The 20,307-nt window shown below is 28.3% G+C and overlaps 1 protein-coding gene across 2 annotated transcripts in view; it reads right to left on the bottom strand.

Annotated features, from left to right (window-relative positions):
- Window positions 1-4,155: 4,155 nt before the first annotated feature.
- Window positions 4,156-20,307, bottom strand: part of me31B (ATP-dependent RNA helicase me31b) — a 59,083-nt gene continuing 42,931 nt past the window's right edge. For both annotated transcript variants that reach the window (XM_075368303.1, XM_075368304.1), the window contains 5 exons: window positions 18,705-18,922; window positions 17,486-17,614; window positions 14,864-15,044; window positions 11,309-11,520; window positions 4,156-6,131 (listed from right to left, as the gene is read on the bottom strand). In XM_075368303.1, the coding sequence (XP_075224418.1) occupies window positions 6,063-6,131; window positions 11,309-11,520; window positions 14,864-15,044; window positions 17,486-17,614; window positions 18,705-18,922 (809 nt within the window). In that variant the 3' untranslated portion in view covers window positions 4,156-6,062. The remainder of the gene's footprint in view (window positions 6,132-11,308; window positions 11,521-14,863; window positions 15,045-17,485; window positions 17,615-18,704; window positions 18,923-20,307) is intronic.

The following is a 20,307-nucleotide window of genomic DNA, read 5'->3' as shown; positions in this document are numbered from 1 at the left end:
AGTTTCTTGGCCACTTTCAGTACTGAAGAAAGAGAGTTATGTCTATAGGATAACATGTCAAATAACAGTCTACTTTTTACAAACTTAATATGAAATAAAATTTCAACTTTCGTAACACTGTAAGAACATTCTAAAAGACCAAGAGGAAGAATATTTGTCCCTTGACCATACTTTTTAATCATGTCATGTTCATTAATAAAAAATTTTATTAACGAAAATAAAATTATGTTATGCTTCATGGTTTTTCCCATGGCTGTTGCTGGATCAGCTATCGGGTGCTGCCTCTGGCAATGGGGTACAGTTGCCAACTAAGGTCAGAGGACACTGGGGAAGTAAAATACTCAGGGTGGACAAAAACCAATGAAAATGCTCAATGACTCTGAAGGCGGAAAAGGAAGACATTCCTGATGGCGGAGGGGGTGGACAAGGCTAGGGAGAATAAAATCCAGGGTAGATAGAGAAATCCTCTGGTCCTCCAGGTTGAGGGTTAGGTGTCAGGTTAACAGCCCTATCCTGTGAAAAGCATCTTGTTACAACGAAGCCTAAAAAAGGCCTCAGATAGATAGGACTGTCTGAATAAACACTGGAAATGAATATTGCAAAAGATTTTAGGACACAGACATAAAACTGGCTACTTGGAATGTGAGAACGGCGCTACAAACCGGGAAATAATTTCTGATGCCATTGTGCTGCTTAGCGACTTTAATTCAAAGATTGAAAAATAAGACTTCGCAAGAAAGGTGGCTAGCAAAGATACCCTTCATGAGATAATAAGCGACAATGGAAAGAGATCGATACAGTATGCAGTAAAAAATAATGTGATATTAAAAGCACCTTCTTTCTCCATAAAGCAGTTCACAACATGGATATGAATCCATTCATTCCAGTTCTCCTGGAATGAATGTTTTGAATCAGATTGATCATGTGATTGTATTGTTCAATGTCTTAATCGTAAGGAGAGAGAAAAACAGGAAATTGAATGTGGAAAAGCTGATTCATAATGAAGGATAGGAAAGTATGGAGGGGACCTACCTCCTTGCCTTTGTATGGTATCGGATGATGAAAATATTGATAAGGCCTGAGAAGAAATGAAGAATTACATGGTACAGGTGTTGAATGAATTGGGAGAGAGGAAAGAGAGGAACAGCGAATGGTTCAATGAAGAATGCAGAGGCAACAAACAGAAAGAATGAAGTAAGAGCAGTATGTTGTGCAGGGATAGAAGGCAAAGGAGAGAAATTACCATAAAAATAAAATAGCTTACAATTTCCACAGTCTCCTTCAAAGTAATCCCCTTGGGCATTGATACAGTGATCCCAGTGTTTTTCCCATGCATCCCTGGAAGTCTGCAGGTGTAAGTGTTCAAAGCACGTTCTGCATTTCTTCCTGAATCTCTTCAATTGTGTTAAAACAACGGCCTTTCAATTGAAATTTTATTTTCGCAAAGAGAAAAAAGTCGCAGAGGGCAAGGTCAGGTGAATAGGGCGGTAGGGAATTTTTCAATTCACTACAGACAGTTACGCGATTTTGTTTATTTTGTTTCTGGTTGCTGTTCAACAGCAACCAGTACTGGAACATTATGAGGAAAGGGGCATGACAACAAACAGTACGTGTTACAGTGAGATGCTTACTGCCGAGTTGAAGCCTGCAATTCGAAGCAAACGCTGAGGACTGCTGTAGAAAGGTGTTATGTTGTTGCACTACAATGCCCGTCCACATACTGCTGAAACGCTCCAGAAACTCAACTTTGAAGTACTGGTTCATCCTCCGTATAGTTCTGATCTTGCCCCTTCTGACTACCACTTGTTTAATCCACTCAAAGAGGCATTAAGGGGCCATCAATTTACTTCAGATGAAACAGTGAAAGAAGCGGTGCATTCCTGGCTCGCAGCTCAACCGAAAACCTTCTTTTATGAGGGCATAAGGAAGCTTGTGCAACAATGGACCAAGTGCATTGAAATGCAAAGGGACTATGTTGAAAAATGATGTACATGTAAGTTTCCTTTGTATTGCAATAAAATTTATAACTACATTGGGGGTAATAATTGACTTACCCTCGTATATATACAGCACCTGCATAAGTTACGCATTACTAAAAGTTATACTTAACTAAAAGAGATGAAACATCCCTATGGGTTTTTGAAAGAAAGATAATAAGAATTGTGGGACCTGTAACAACTGGGTGGCATATAAGGCATAATGAAAAGATAATCTGCTGTATCAGTAAAGAGGATTTAATGCGAGACATCAAGGTACACAAGGATAAGATGGCTGGGACATGTGACAATGATGGAATGCCTAACGCAGTCCTCATAGGGGAAATGTTTGGAACAAGAAGACTAGAAAGGCCTAGAAGAAGGTGGATAGAGGATGTACAGAGCAATAGTTGAGTCCTGGGCGTCAGACAGCAGTGGACAAAAGCAAAAGACAGATGTTTGGAAGTGTATCTTACAGAAGGCCAAGGTTCACACTGGACTGCAGCGCCGATGAAAGTGAAGTAAGCTGCCTGATTTTTAATTTTTGCATTCAAGAAAAACAGTTCCATAAACTTTGCACTGACAACTTATTTATGAAATTAGTATCATAAAATAACAGTTTCATTTATCTATTAGTAATCTGAGCGTACCACTAAAGACTAGCTAAATTAATCAAACTAGACATTAATGTTCAAAAAGTGATAAAAAACACAAATTTGTTGTAATGGAAACAGTTTTATTTTAGAGCAGGTATCAATTTTGTTCATAATCCAATAGTAATAAAAAAAAATTAAATTCTTAGCGGCCAAATACATCAAGACATAAACTTTGAAATATACATATTAGTATTATAATAATACATTTTATCATAAACAAATGAAGAGTACTTACATTTTACAAAAATAATAAAAATAAATAACATTTAACAGAGACTCAATTCTATTTGTTTTTTATGAATCATATTTTTCCCATATTTTGTCTGACTGAATATTTAAACACAAACATGAATTCTGTTTTAATTACATTTATTTTTTAATAAAAATATACATTAAATCTAAGCGAGTACTACAAGCTGCCTTTTAATTGAAAATTATAAGACATGTTGGTAGCTATACACTATTATGTTTAAAATAAATTATGCATATTTCAACAAATCTAGAGATTTGTTTAACTTAGAATCATTTATATTCAACCTGCTTTATAAATTAATCACTTTATTTTATTTAACATTAATTTTTTTTATATAACAATTTCAAGCAAGGCCTTTAAAAATTATCTGTTTCCACAAACAAGTTTTATAAATTTTTTTTCTCTCAAATTTCTTGATCATTCTAATTTAAAGTAAAAAAAAGAAAACAGATTCAACTGTTACACTGTTATCTATTAAAAAAATTATCCTTTTTAGATTATTTTATCAATAATTTTACAAATATAAAAATATGTCTTATTAATAGAACAAATAGAATAAAAAATAAAATAAAAACCTGCAAACTTTTGAAAATAAAACATTTTTGTTTAACATTCATAAAGTAAAGAATTAAACTTTTTCATAAAAGAAAGAAAAGTCAATATAGATATACACAATATTTAGAAAATCATGTATAAAAGGAAAATTATTTTAGACCATTAAAATATCAAATCAAGAAATAAAATTAATTAGTGTAAACATTCTAAGTTTCTCATAGTAAATTAACTATAAAAATTACAAAATGCAGCAAAAATTATATGTATAACAATTTTTTTTCTGAAATTAAAGCAAGAATGTTGAATCTAGGAGTATTGCTTATAGTATGTTTTTATTACTTTATTTAAAAAAATATATTATTTTTATAACTTGTGACTATTATTGAAAAATATACATAACAAAAATGTTTTGTACTTAGATTTGATAAATAATACAAAAATTAATTGTAAGTTATTATTAGTCACACTATATATATTTAAAAATATTTTAAATATATATATTACATTTAAACATATTTTAAATATATACTTTAGAATAAGCATGTATGTATATTGTATTTATATACATATTTCTTTTTCTTACACTGTTGTGGTTATTTAAGATAAAAAAAGTGTGATCCTCAGTAAAATTTAAAAATGAACTAATATGAAATATAACAAGCATAATAAAATGATCTTTGTTATACTTGAGCAAATAATTTTCTTTTAATATATATATATATATATATATATTATATAAATTTTTCTTTATTACCACAACAGAATGTCAGCAGACTTAAAAATTTAAGCCTTCTAACATTATTATTATGCACAAAATAAAGCATGTTAGCATATATGTGCATGTAACTAACTGTATGACTATACAGTGTTTTTTAATTTTTTTTAATAACAAGGCACAAATCCTTCAAACACTAAACTTTAATAAACACACATGTTAATTTTAATAAATTAACAATACATTTTCAATATTTCTTTTTAAAGGATCACACATAAAAGACAGTAAATTAAAATGTTTTTACATTCAATCACTCAATGAAACAAAAGCTTTGTGATAAGCAAAAAACTTTTTTCTTCTTTTTTTTAACAGAGGATGTTATTTTCTGTTTAATATATATGAATGTATATAATAACATATACATTACAATTTTACTGGTGTTACACTTGTAAAATAATAACAGCTTATTTGTTCTTACATATATGTAATTTAATGAACTTTCAAACAGGAGTAGCGCCGCTGTCATCACTTATAAAGAGCACGCTCCTGACATTTTGGATCTCTTATTTTTTTTTTCAAAGAAAATAGATAAATAAAATTGATTGACTTCTATTTTTTTTTTTAATAAAAAAAGACATTAGATCGATTGCATCACCTCACTTCACACCGAACAAATTATCACATCAATAATAAAACCACATTTCATTGTGATCTGAAACTCCAATAATACATTCCATCACACAGACACTACTGTTTAAGTCTCTTTGTTGTTTTCACAAACATTATATAATCAAAAATAAAAAAAAAATAAAAAAATGTACGAAGGCCCCCAAAACCGAATGGGGAATAAATTAAAAAAAAAAAAAACAAAACAAAACCCTATATCGATAAAATTGTCTCATTGTGCACAATGTAATAACCTGTCAATAAACGCGTTTGACGATTAAACACAATATTAATTCTTTTTGTACAAATCGAATGACTATAATATACATCTATTTACATCATATTATAAGTATATAAATATACATTCTCTTTTTTCTTTTTCTTAAATTCTACCTAAAAAAAAAAAAAATGGAAAACAAATCTCACATAGAGAAGCAGTTCATTTTGTTTTCCACAAAAAAAAAAACATAAAAAATAAACAATTTATTTCTTTTGTATATAAACTGTACATATAGTTTTTATTTCCAATTAAAAAAATAATAAATATATTAAAAAAGAAAACCATTTCTTCTAGAATAATATTGTATACTGATATAATATATAAATATATTATAAAAATAATAATACTAATAAGTTCAAAAGAATGTGTTTTGCGAGATCCAAAAGATGTTAAAAAATAAGTTGTTATTAATCAAAACACATTCAAAAAAACTTATTAAAAAATTAAAACTTAACTAAAATCATTAAAAAAAAAAAATGAATACAAAATTAAAGCTTTAAAATCTTTTAATAGAAAACAAAATTTGCTAAAAATTTTTAACCAAAAAGTGAAACATTTTTAAATTCAAGAAATGATTTTCTTTTTGTGGTAAAAATAATTGTTAGCGACAACAGAGTTGATTGTAGAAATATTTACGTCTGCACCAAAGATCCGAATATTCTTTTAGCTTTTTTTTTTTTTTTAAAAAAGTTCTCTTGGTATCTTCTTTTTTATGTTTCTTTATCATATGTAAATATTGTATCACGTAAACAACAGTTCAATTTATAAATATATAATATTTATATATAATGTATATATAAAATGTATCAAAATTCGATGAAAACGTAAAATAGTTCATATATATTTCTATATCAATACTTTTTAAGAACGGGCGGCAGGTCGAGTTACAAATGTCAATGCTCACAATGTTAATCGATCAATCAATGACAACATTAATGTATATGTAAAACAAAAACACATATTACTTGCTGACATTGCCTTCCTCGATGCTTTCATCTAGTTTTGCAACATATAGTGATGGGTCAATAACCTGAAAACATGATTAGCAAAAGTATCTGTTTTTAGTTTTTAATTCGCTAAAGATACATAAATGTAACAGTAAAAATAATGTACAATACAATAACATATTAATTCAATTTTATTTATCACTTTAATAGATATATGAATGGGTAATTTAAAAATATTTAGGTTATAATATGGTAATCTAACAGCACAATTGTAAGAAGAAAAAAATTACCAAGTTTTCAATTGTTACATATTTTCTAATAATTAAAATTAATATAATTACTTTTTTAAACAGAAAGTTATACACCATGACAATTAAATTACTGACGTACTTTTATTTAATTTTATTACTATAACCATTACTGAATTTAAAAATATAAAAAGAAAATGAAAAAAGAAAACTTAAGAAAAAAGTAATTATAGGAAAACAAAAAAGAGTAGAGAAAACATGAGAAAATTTTGGTGTATCCAATGTAAAGCTCTAAGAAAATATTCTTAATGAGACGTAGGTCTATAAGGAAGGGAAAATTGTTAAAATTATGTGTTGAGAGGAAGAAAATGGATATAGACAAGATTCTATAGCTAGATCACACTATCAGAAATAAATGCTGTTTATTCCAGCAGCTGACAGGATTTTTTGAAAGGAAACAGCACCAAATCATTCACATCTAATTACTCACATTCCCTTAATATAGATAATATTAAAATAAGAAAATGAAAACATAAATAAATTACACAAAGTTGGTTAATTATTATTATTAATGGATCATGAATCCTCTACAAACTAGTTTTTACTTAATATTTACACTCTTTTCTCAAGAATCAAAGTTAATTTTTATTAATTTTAACAATTAAATTTCTGACATACATTTGTTTAATGAAATATGTCTTAAGCTGATTTTTACACATTGTATTTTTTTAAAGATTAGCATCTAAATTATTTATAACACTAACATAATTTTTAGAACACAATAAGGAGGAAGGTGTACTAGCCATAGGATCAGAGAAAAAAGGCAATCTGAATAGCATATAAAGACTTTCAAAATTCATTCAATAAACTAGAGGGGCATAAATTCCAAAACAAGAAGACAAAAATTAAGAAAGATCTAAACAGTTAATGTATAAGTACAAAATGTATTACTGGAACAAAATTTAGTAATAAAAATGAAAGATCATTGTTAAAGTTCTATCATATTAACTGGGATAAGCTACAAGAGATTTTATGATGAAAAGAAACAATAATTAAAGTTTGTAGAAAAAAAGGAATCTTCACGTTTTTGAAAACCTATGCATGATTACACCAAAATATAGATTAAAGTAACCTATATTCTGATGTCTCTGCTCCGAAGATAAGCAATTTTTGGTAAATTAAGAATAAGAGGTAGGTTTTACCCAATAGGCACCATAGCCACTTACTGACATTTTATGCAACCCTGTGGATAAAAAATATTCACTGGACAGTTCCACAGGTACTGAAGTTTGCTAATACACTGTTTCAATATAAAAGTAGCTGTCCAGCTAGGTACCAGAAGGTTCAAGCACAGCATCATATATATGTAACTGGGATGACTGACTCAACCTTTACAAGGAAGAAGATTAAAGGGGATGAGCATCTCATCAAGGGGTTACCCTGATCAGGGTAGTTTATTGTCTTGCTCTGGACCAAAGTTAGTTTACACACATTAACCTACATTGCTCACATTAACAGGAAGGGAACTAAGACAATTCAGCCCAGATATTCATTAACTATGAATAATTTAATACAAAAAAAGTTACTCAACTTGTGTAATTCTGTTCATGAATTATATTTTGAATTTAGTTATTACATAAAATACAATGTGTTAAAAGGATGTAACTGAAATTTCCCAGTTCCTTTTTATTCCATTCTGATGAACAGCTGAACTGTTTATCAGTGACATCTACAGCATTATAAATCTTGAAGAGCAAACATGATCAGTCAGCAAACTTGTAAGTAATTAATTGAAGGAAAAGTTTTATTATATGAATAAATTACCTAGTTTATTCAATAAATTACCTAATTTATAATTAAAGCCATGCAAGAAACTGAGAACAATGAAAATAAAGAGAGCAAACACTGCTGTAAACACATCCTTCTTGGACTGCAAGTCATTAGATCAAAACATTCCTAAAAAAATATACAAAACCCAGCAGCAAGTGTCACTAATCAGAATGGCAAATGGCATAATTCTGAATGTGATCTGTTAATAGTATTATTAGTGGCCAATAAAGCAGTTTTTCTCAAAGTTTTTTTATGGCGCAGTGGTAAAATTATAGAAAAATATACAAGGACCGGCAGACCCTCAGTTTAGATTTTTTACGAGCAAAAAAAACTTTCATATTTTTATTTTATTAATAATTAAATTTACATATATATAATATTAATTAATGTCATTTCTATTTGTAAAGAACAAAACATGTAGATGAAAATCAGAAAATAAATAAAAAATAAATGTAGGTTGTTTTATTTAAAAATAGAAACTACAAACATATATTACAAACTAATTGCAAATGAGTTAGTGAGAAATTTGTTGCTCATTTTGCACAATTGTTTTAATGTCGGGTTGTAAATTACTTAAACCTAATCAAAGAGATGAACTTATTGATAAACAACTTCTTGTTTTGGTTTTAATAAGTGTCATAGCTGAGAATCCAGCTTCACACAAATATATGGTTGAAAAGTGAAGTAGCATTTTCATGGCTTTGTTACGTAAATTTGGATATTATTTTTACTGCAATCCAAAATTTAATTAAATTCATAGTTGAAAATTTGTTTTTTAATGTTATGTCTAAACTCAGTTCCAAGAGACGTTCTTAGTCTTTGTTAATTAAATTTATATTATTGTAATTATTCTCAATAAAAGATTAGTTATCCATAAATTCATTTCTTGCAAGTTTATGTCTGTAGGGAAATATTCTTCAAATCCATCAAATAATGACTGCAGATGTTGACTTATTACTATATTAAGAATTAAATACATCAGGATTATTTTCTTAAACTTAAATTTAAGTTTGCAGATTAAATTACATGTAATTTATTTAACAAAATTGAAGAAAATAATCCTGATGTATTTAAGTTGTTTCTGTACGAAAATATGTCAGTTTTGTAATCTAGTACATATTGGAAAAATATTTTGATAACGAAGATTGTTTTTCTACCAAAAATATCTCCACCACTTCTGTTCTTAATTCATAATCTGGTAAGCACTTTGCCTCACGAGAGCCATCTTACTTCTGCATGAAGTAGAGATGTTGGTGTTCTGCTTCTACCTTGACAAAGAATGGCAAATAATCAAGCATTAAGATCACTTTTCTTTATGAAATTAACAATTTTTGTCGATTCCAGGAGAACATTGTTTAATTCAGGTGACATATTTCTGGTTGCTAAGTGATGGTGATGTATTATGGAATATATTAGTAATGTCAGAAGTGATTTCTTGAATCCTTTTTGTTACTCTGCAATGTTTCCCAGTAATATTTGCTGCTCCATCAGTATACAGACAAATACAATTTTTCCAGATTAAGAAATGGTTATTAATATATGAATTCAATGAATAAAAAATTTCTGAACTTGTGTGAGAATCTAAATCTTTGCAAAATAATAATTCTTTAATTTCTTCAGAATAGTCAATGTACGTAGCAGAGCAATAGCTTTTTTCAGAAATATCACATGATTCATCGATTTGGATGGCAAACACTGGTGATTCTTTAATACTTTTTATTAGCTGATATTCAATATTTTCAGATAGTTTCAATTCGACGACCAATTATATCATTTGAAAGAGGAAATTATCTGATCTGCAGCTGAGGGTCAAAACCATTTCGTTGCAAATATCAATTAACACCAGTTTAATTAAATTTTCTCCAGTTGTGAATGACTTTTTTCGTTATCTATATGTAGTGCAACTAAATATGAACACTTCAATTGTGAGTTATTTTGAATAAAAATTTCCTTCGTTTTTTCTTTTGGAGATTTAAATTCTTGTTTTTGTTCAAAATATTTGAATTGTTTTGTGGTATCACATAAGTTAAGTTCCTTAACTTAAGAATAATGATAAGGACTCACACACTTACTTATTTAAGTAAGGATATTACACACATTGGATGTACATCGGTGGAAATTTTTTTCTGTTTCATTAGATTTTTCTATTTCCTGGAGTAGAACTTTCAGTGCAGAAAAAATTATATAAAGTTCCTTGTCGTTTTTACTCATTTTATGAGGAATAAAAATGTGTTTCTGCAGTAATTAAAAGTAAACCACTTCACTATAACACTAGTAGTTGACTGCGTAAAGTAAATGTTAATTGTAAATGTAGTGTTTTCAATAAATTTAACATGCACCAGTATTTACCGTGTATATGCACAGAACATTATTACATAATTATATATTTTATATAACAATTATATGAATTTTTTTAATGTTCATTTTTTCTCATATTTTTAAAGTTTAATTTTTTTTGGTGGACCAATTTGTTCAGGGTAGCATTACCTCACGGACTGGTACTGGTCCTACAGCCCAGTGGTTGAGGAACACTTCTCTACGAGTTACAATTCTTGAAAATGTCAACAAAATTAGTCATACTGCAAATGTCTAGTTCTACACTATTCTGAGACATAAGAGAGAAAATGAAGTGCAAGAGTTGGGTGTGCCATGAATACAATGCACCTGCTCACATTGATCACAAACTAAATGATTTGGCTGCAACATGAAAATCAATTCATATCATATACATCAGCCAGAAGTCACCTCTAAAACTTCATTATTAAAATGAATCTTGAGGTGAAAATTGTTTTAATGCTACAGGAATTCCAGTTTGCAGCAGATACTTGACATACTTTAAGAACAGTACTTTCTCAGGGCATTCCCAGTGAGAAGAGTGCTGGAAACAGTGTATTACTTCACAATAGGAATTTTAAAGAAAATTAAAGCCAAATTTAAATCAGATGTGGCTCAAGCATTAACTCATTTAAATATGTCATGAGTACTAATTTCAATTAACTTGTGTGATATAAACCATTTAGTTTAAAACCTGTATATTAATAATAAACAAAGTTTTATTTCTAGGTGATTCAAGTTCTAATAGCTTACGCAAGTTTTTAAATAAAGAGTAGTACTTAACCAACAGTAATTAGTATAATTATTTTAAAATGGTTTAATCTGTTGAATAAATAATGAAAACTTACTTTAGGTATAGGCTTTATTTCAGTGCCCAATTCCTGTTCTATACGATGAAGCGCAAATCGATCTTCATATGTGATTAAATTAATGGCAATACCAAGGTGACCAAACCGCCCTGATCTACCGATACGGTGAAGATAGGTTTCTGCCATTTTTGGAAAATCAAAATTTATAACAACATTTACTGCCTGTACATCAATACCACGTGTGAATAAATCTGTAAGAAAAAATGTACATATACCTTTGTGTGCTACAAAAAAAATGAATCTCTAAACTATTTAGATAAAAAATGAAAAGAACCAACTTAATCCTATACACAAAACAATGGTTTACTAAGAAATAATACTCTCCAGCTATTCATCAGGCAAAATTATAATCCTAGGGTTTGTGGCCCAGGGGAAAAGATTAGGTTTAAAATTTTATACATTAGAAATATATAAAAAAAAAACATCTTTATTACAAATTACACAAAATTCCCCAGCTGTGATAAACGTTAAAATTAACTGAAAGAAGAATATAACTGATATAATGACCATTTAAGCAGCAACTTGGCAAGACTGCTTTTTGACAACTTGACACAATTACTGCTTTTTAGTTTTAATAGAAATACTAAATATCATAATGTTATGCAGGATGATTCACAAGGAATGAAACAAATCTTCCAGATATGTTCTGGTAAAAATAAGGAAAAAATTGATCTAATGTCTAATATGTTTAGAAATGCTTTGTTAGTGAGTATTGGCTGGCAAAAGATTGCCCTGATTTCTGCACAAACAGAAAAATCAAGTTAGGCTGTAATTCTTGGGACCTAACTTAAGGAGCAAATTTAGTAGGTTTATAAAACAATACTGTACTGTACTTTTAGATTTATATGAAATCTGACCTAAAAAAAGTCCCAGAACTGTATTTTTAGTACTTTTTTAAGAAATCCAGGGTAAAATGTTTGGCATAAAATAACTTTGTTAAATGGATGAAGTAAAATTGTATAAAATTCACAAAAACTAAATACAAACATACCAATTTTTAAGTTTATTACAAACAAAACATATAACATAACATAATTTTTAATAATACAAAACAAAAGAATTAAATATTTTAGAAAAATAACAAATTCAAACAATAAAACCGACTTACAATTAAAAAATCTGCTCAAAAGTCCTCCACCACAGTGGTACAGCAGTTTTTTGCTGACAATGTTTTAGGTGAATTTCTGTATTTCTAGAGGGTATTACCTATAACACACTAAATTCTAATATCTCGCTTGCTCTTCTCATGTTACATTTTTGTTCATAAAGTAATGATTTTAAATGACCCCACAGGTAAAGGGGTGTAAAGTCAGCATGTAACCTGACTTTACACTTAGTTTTAAACAGAACATTCTATTTGACAATGTTTAGTATTTCTATTTAAACAAAACATTTCAATGAAAATCAGTAGTATTAAAATTTTATTGCTAGTAATACCACACAAAAATTAATGCAGGTATCTAGTTTTGACATGGCCTTGTAGATTTTGTGACTACATGAAACTGATCTTTGAATTTAAGATTTCATTTTGCGTAATTGTGGCTTCATAGATAAAAAAAATCTCTAGGAACAAAATTTTGTATTTTTATCTTTTGTAGATTAAAAGGATGGAGTTTATCTTTTCAAGTATTCACTAAACCTTATTTGTATTAAACCAGTGAAATAAGAAATTGTGGTACTGATGCCTGGGCTACCTTCTTCGATGAGTTGAATTACATTTTCTTCTTCCCTGACAGGTGTTTTTTGCCATTTGATATTAATTGAAGAAAATGTCAATGATCCAGTGAGACCAAAATACTGCAGAGGTTTTTAGGTATGGAATCCTTCTATTTGGAAATCTCTGATGATATTCTTGTTGCGTAGCTTGTGTGTTTCCATTGCACAACCCATAAACACAAATGATGTCACATATTCTTCAATGGAAAATTTATAAAGTATTGTTAGATAATGAAATACATTCACCTATTTAAATGTTTATTGCTGTTCAAATACAAGATAAACTTAATAGTTAGATCAGCTGTTAGTATTACCAACTTACAAAATACATTATTTCATACAAATTTAGATAAAATTACTTTTTAATTAGACATCTAATAAATTCTTTTATTTGAATTTTCATTTAAGTTCCAAAAAATATTTAATTTTTTCCTTTTGCAGTACTGAAAATTTTTTCATTCAATAACTAGTTAAAATATGGCATATTTTGATGTTTTGTTTTTAATAAACTTTGAATCCTTTTACTTCCGTGTACAAGCAAGTATTTAGTTATGAAAAATTTCGATTTTCTGATTTCAACAGAAATATCCATTTTGATTAGTTTCAGCGTGATGTCTATGTGTATGTATGTATGTATGTATGTATGTATCTCTCGCATAACTCAAAAACAATTAGCCATAGAATGTAGAAATTTTGTATTTAGGACTGTTGTAACATCTAGTTGTGCACATCCCTTTTGATTGCAATAGACTGTACCAAAAGTATCCAAAAAGCACAAAATCCATAAAATTTGGATTTTTTCTTAACTGCAGTAATAAAGCCCTCATTGAGAGCTTTTCAACAAAATATTGTAAGTGGTACTTATTTTCATTGGTTCCAGAGTTACAGTCAAATCAAATTTTAATTAATGAAATATTTTGATCTTATAAGGGAAGGCACAATGGCAAGAATCCAACTTCTTAATTTCCTTTTTTAACTTTTTTTTTCAATTTAAATATATTGATTTATTAATAATTATTAACCTGTGACTAATAAATTTTTTACAATAAATAATAATTCAATAAAAAATATATGTAATTTAATAGGTGCACAAGGAAGCCATGTGGTGTCCACATCAGATTTTTTACTTAGTTTTCCTGAGGACTTAATTCAAACCTTTTAACTTTGTATCAAATTCACAAGTTTTGTTTAAAACTTTTGTGCTTTTTACAGATTTTGTTTAAAACTTCTATGTTTATTATCCATTTATTAGTGATTTTTGATCCCAATCTTTTGTCTTTTATCCCAGATTTCTTGAAAAAACTTCCAACAGAGTTCTGGGACTATCTTTTTTCTTTCAATTTCTCAGGCCTGATTTAACATAAAACACAAATTTATCCCTTAATTTGGATTCTAAGAATTACAGTATGTCTCAATTTTACTGAAGATGCAGAAATCAGGGTGAGATCTTTCTCCAGCCAATGCTTACTAACCAACTGTTTCTATGTTTTTAAGAACTTTCTTCTTTATTTTTGCCAGGAGTACTTCCTAAATGTTTGTTACATTCTTTGTGAATCATTCTGTATATTATTCTTTTAATCATGGGAACTTACAGAAATGCAAACTGCTAAAAACTTTTGGTCTATTATTATATGATCATGACACTAAATGAGTGAGAGAGAAGAAATTCCTATAAGACAAAACTGCACTTACAATTATTTTTTGAACAATCAGCAATTCTCTCTGACACTGTACTTTTTTGTTAACTTAAGAATTAAAATTTAAAGACTAATTAAAAAGATGAAATTACACACAAAAAGGAAATACGAGATTAGTTACCAGAGCAAACAAGGTTTCTGCAAAGACCGGCTCTAAAGTCATGGAAGACACGATTTCTGTGGGCTTGAGCCATTTTAGCATGGATATAATAACAGCAATATCCGAGTTCTGTAATTTTCTTTGCTAGTAACTCCACTCGCTGAGTTGAATTACAGAATATTATACTCTGATTTATTTGCAACTGTAAGAAAAAAAATAATTATAAACATCACTCAAACAGTTCTATAAAGTAGAAAAAACATGTTTATGTGTTCAATTTATAGTCATTACAGAGACATAAGTACAACAAAAAGAATGTCATTAACAGAAATTTAAAAGACACGTAAATATATTACTTGTAAAGTTATACAAGTTTTGCCTTGTATTTATAAAAGTAATTTATAGTTTAATTTATACAGTTCACATATTTTTGTGGTTTATACAAAATGTTTTTTTTTCTCTTCTGTATGTTTAATCAAAATAGACTTGAGCTTAAAAACTATTAAGACATTCAAATATTCTATTTAAGAGTAAGAACATTTGTATTTTTTTTTTTTTTTAAGAGAAATTATTTTAAAATAAACTTTGGTGGTAATCCTGTGAATGTCATCATGCTTATGCTTATAACAACTTTGTACCGGAAAATCAAAAAGTAAAGGGACATTTTTATTTCCTTTCCACTTATGTCTCACAATATTGACTGCTCTATCTACTACAAATGAACTTCTTATCATCTGTTCATTATTGTTAATTTTAAAAGTTCATTTAATATCAGTTCTCCTTTGTCAAATTGAATCAAGAGAGAAATGCAAGCAGTGAACATTGATTCACATCCCATATAAAAACCATTAGTCACCACTATGATTTCTTGCTCTTCACTAAAATTATGCTCAAACTGAATGATACTACAGGAAATCCGGAGAGGTGACACTAACAGTTATTCATAGAATGAAATAGCAAAGCCGAGTTATTCAAGTGGAAGCAAGATTTATAAATGGCTTGATGGCTTTAAAAACTGTAGGTTCTCTCTTTATGATGAACAACAGGAAGATAGAAATTCTACAGGAAAGTTGAAAATATTGTGGAATACAGAAGTCCTATTTTTATTATGTATTCACATCTAAAGGTGAAGTTTTCACTTTATGAAAACTGCTGATGGCTGCTGCAATTACTGAAACAAAAAGAGATAGTTAACTTTCAAAAGATATGATTTTACTTCAGGATAACACTTGGAAATCATTAGGACAAACAATTCCTTTCCAGTAAGATGTCACTTGTGAGTTGTTGGACCGTCTACTGAGAAGTCTGATTTGGCTTAGTAATTTTCATCTTTTTGACGCGCTGAAAGATCAAGGGAATCATCTTTTTTCTGATGAAGATATGGAAGTGGTGCACAACTGGTAATACAAACCAAGTGCGAGGGGGATTATATATTGATAAATGTGCAAACTTCATTTCAGTAAGAGTAAATAAAAATGGATTTTAAAATTTCACTTTACTTTTTGACTTACCATTTGCTTTGAATAGAATTGCAAAACTGCAAATTGTATGTATTGCTTATATATTCTCATATAGCAATTTGAATCACATTGTTTTCATGTTTTTCCTTGAACTACAGAAAATGTAAAATTATCTATAATCTGATTATAGCTTACGAAGGCATGAAACATCTAAGGATTTCACATTCATATCATTTATTCATCCTTTTTCCAGTTCAAAATAATGTGAAAATAAAAATATAACATAATAAAACTGTTACTAGAATTCACATTTACTTTCAGTTATCATGCATGAAAAATGAGCTCGTTTTTGTATTTATAAAAATGTTAAGTTATTATTCAGAATCAAGAAAACAAAGAGCAGCTGTTGTGTCTACTATTATACTCTCTCTCTGTTTTATGGGTTCTACAACAGTGTTATAAACAGAGCTATATTTATTATGTACATGAACTGATATGTGCTTAATCTAATCTAACTAAACATGTGTTGTAAATAACAATTTTTAAGAAATGACGCAAAAAAAACTTCCATGATAAAACCAATAGCAATGTAAACAATAAGTAAAAAGATTACCTTACTTATTTAACAATACAGTGAATAATAATTAAAGAAAAAGATTCAGTATGTTTATTTGTAAATTACTTAAGCAGTAAGTTGTCTAATCGATGAATTACAAAAGATTAAAATAATTATCTCATTATTGAAAACAACACTTACAGCAGAAATTTTACTGGATTAGAATAATATATACAGCTACAAGGAAATAAGGGACCAATTTTCTTAAAATAAACTATTACAATTCAGTTACTGAATTGAAATGACCTTGACCCTATGAACTGTACTTTTATTTTTCATCAATATATTTACTACTGTTCTCTATTATAAAAAAAAACTTTAAAATTATATTTATAGGTTAAATAATTAAATTTAAGCTGGAAAAAGTAAAAAGATGTTTCAGAATTTAAAAAAATGTTTGAGTAGAGCCCTAGTGTCTAAAACAGCCCATCTGCAAGATAACTAGCCTCATACTAATAATTTATTTTCTTGATTATCTCTTTTCCTTATACTATGTATATAGAAATAAAAATATGTTATATATATAATTATTTAAGAAGAAAAAAGCTACATATATCTTCTTTTTACCTTTGAAAATAAAGTATTAAGACAGTGAACCTTCTGTCTCTCTTGAACAAATGCATAATACTGTGTGACACCCTTTAATGTTAATTCTTCCATTAAATTTATTTCATAAGGCTCCTTCAAATGTTTTTCCTGAAATAAAAAGTTATCAATAATGCAATTATTCAAGCTGTGTGACATAAGAGGACATATAAATTAATAATTCAGTGTGAATAGTGCAGCGAGGATTCCTTCCTATTCGTTTACTATAATTTGTACATTATTTTAATCAGTAAATAAAATAGGCTTGGATAGTAATTATGAATACTATTGAATAATAATAATAATATTTAAGCAAAAGATTTAAAAACTATCATAACAGTGATAAAGTTGACTAATAGAAATAAATCAAACTCGCAGACACATAGTGTGTTAGAACCATAATTAAAAACCTATCAATATTTTATTTATTACTTTTAATTTTGAATAACACAAGTTGGGCCATCTACTGCAATTTTTTTGGAAAAATTAAATATCCACAATCTGTTTCCTCAGAATAATGAACAGATGTGTTGAATTTCTATAATTGACAGAGAGAAAGCTCAACAGCAATTAACTTCTCTGTATTCCTCTCTGTTTTTTGGGAATCCTGCAACAAATAGCAATGGATGATAATGAAATGCATTTTTTGTAGTGTGTGAAAAATGCCATACCATCTGAGACTAAAAAAATTATATCTATATAACAAGCAGAAAAATAATTAGCTTTAAATCTTTAACTTAAAATAGAAATAACTATACAAATCTCAGGAAATAAGTTCAATCTTCTGGATGATAGGAAGGTGTTTCCACCCTGTCACAGAAATCGCCACTGCAACCTAATTTGTGAAATTTTATGACTTTACAGCTGTACCTACCTGAGGTCTTTTCTTTTTTTTTGGCTTTTGTTTTTTAACAAACATAAACCGAAACATGATTAATTTTTATTTGTAAATTTTGTTTAAGAATATTTGTGTCATTCTATAATGTACAGAAAAAATGTGGTTCCCATTAAATTTTATTAAGTATAAGAAAAATGATGTTTCTATAGAAACAGGTTTTTGTTTCTGTGGTTTCTGTTTCAGTATTAAACATTTTAATGTAATTTAATGAACACATTTTTGTTAACACATTAATTACTACTTATCAACAATAAAACTGTTAATAAATTTTAAGTTTTCCAACAGAAAAACATTACTACTTACCATAAACTGTTTAACAGTTAGAGGAAATGTAGCTGAGTATAATAGTATTTGCCTTTCCTTAGGAAGGCAAGATATAACATGATCAAGCATTCCTTTAAAATCTTGTGAAAGTAATTTATCGGCTTCATCTAATACAAGAATTCTACAATGATCCATATCTGCTACTTTTTTGTCCATGAGATCCAATATTCTTCCAGGTGTAGCAATAATTACATGTACTGGAGAAAAAACATAACAATGATTACACTACAAACAGAAAATCAATTTCAAAGAATCTAATAACAAACAGATCAATCCCACTACAGACTGGCAATTTACCAGTCATTTTGCACTTTAAACCCTTAAAAAGTTCTTCATTAATATTCCTTTATAAAAAATATACTAATGACAAACTATCTAAATGAATGCTGATATTTAACTCTTCTATATAAAACTCATATTAATGTTATAAATGTTACTTTGATTTTTTTTTTTTAATTTTTGTAATATCATATATGTTTCTTTGTGCAAAGAAAAGAACTTCCTGTTCATTAAAAACAATATTAAAAAATATCACTAACAATATATCATTATGGAATGCAAGGATAGCGGGAGAGTTTTATCTCCCTAACGGCAGAACCTGGACAAATGCTGCTGTCTTTCGTTTATTGGGCGAGTCATTATTTATTTAGTGGTGGTTATAGATTTTTGTGTTTTATTTATGGATGGAATTATTTTTGTCTGATCCTTTAGACTGGTGATATTTACAAATATGTGATTTATATTTTGTGACCAGTAGTATAAAAAATAGAAAAAAACTCATAAAGTACCATAATTTTTTTTAGTTTCATTGTAGTGTTACTCTTTGATGCACTAGGTTTTGCATCATTGTTATACATACTTGTAAATTAACTTCTTCTACCTGATCTTATGGGAAGTAGGGTAAATTATTTATAATTATTTCTTCCTTTATTAGGAATTTGATATGTATTTTTTCTTACTATAATGAATTACAATTAAAAAAATTGTGTTGTAGAAGTTCTTTGAAATTTTTTAACTGAATCCTTTTTACAGCTGAATAGTTATTATTAAAAAATAACCAGTTTTTTGAGTAATGCATTTGTTTATCCAGAATTTATCATGATATATATTGATTCCAGGTTTATGTGAAAGAAAGAAAATCATGAAGTTTTAAATAAAAACCTAGCAGAGTTTTAAATATAAACTCTCAATGGTTTTATTTTTACAAATCCTCAAGTTAAACATAAGGAATATCTCATGACATTCATCACTTCCTTCATTATTATTATTATACAATCTGAGGCATAAGATTGATAAAAGGAGAATAAAATTTTCTGAATTCATTTCGTAACTGTATCATAACAGTCTAATCCAATGTTGACATTTACTGTTATCTACCGAACCTATGAGGATCGGTAGATATATATAGGAGACCTTAGAAAATATTACATTTACAAATACATCTGAAGTGATCAATTTCAGATTTCACGATGCTGTAGAGTGAAATTACTAGACTGGGTTTTTATTAAATAACTCATTTGTATTGATGAATACAGTCAATAATCGTTTTTAAAGCATGGAAATTACAATAACTGAACCAATG

The sequence above is a fragment of the Lycorma delicatula genome, chromosome 6 (genome assembly GCF_047948215.1).
Source record: "Lycorma delicatula isolate Av1 chromosome 6, ASM4794821v1, whole genome shotgun sequence".
Taxonomy (NCBI): domain Eukaryota; kingdom Metazoa; phylum Arthropoda; class Insecta; order Hemiptera; family Fulgoridae; genus Lycorma; species Lycorma delicatula.
Note: the sequence above shows the minus strand (reverse complement) of the source record. Positions and strands in the feature narration are given on the sequence as shown.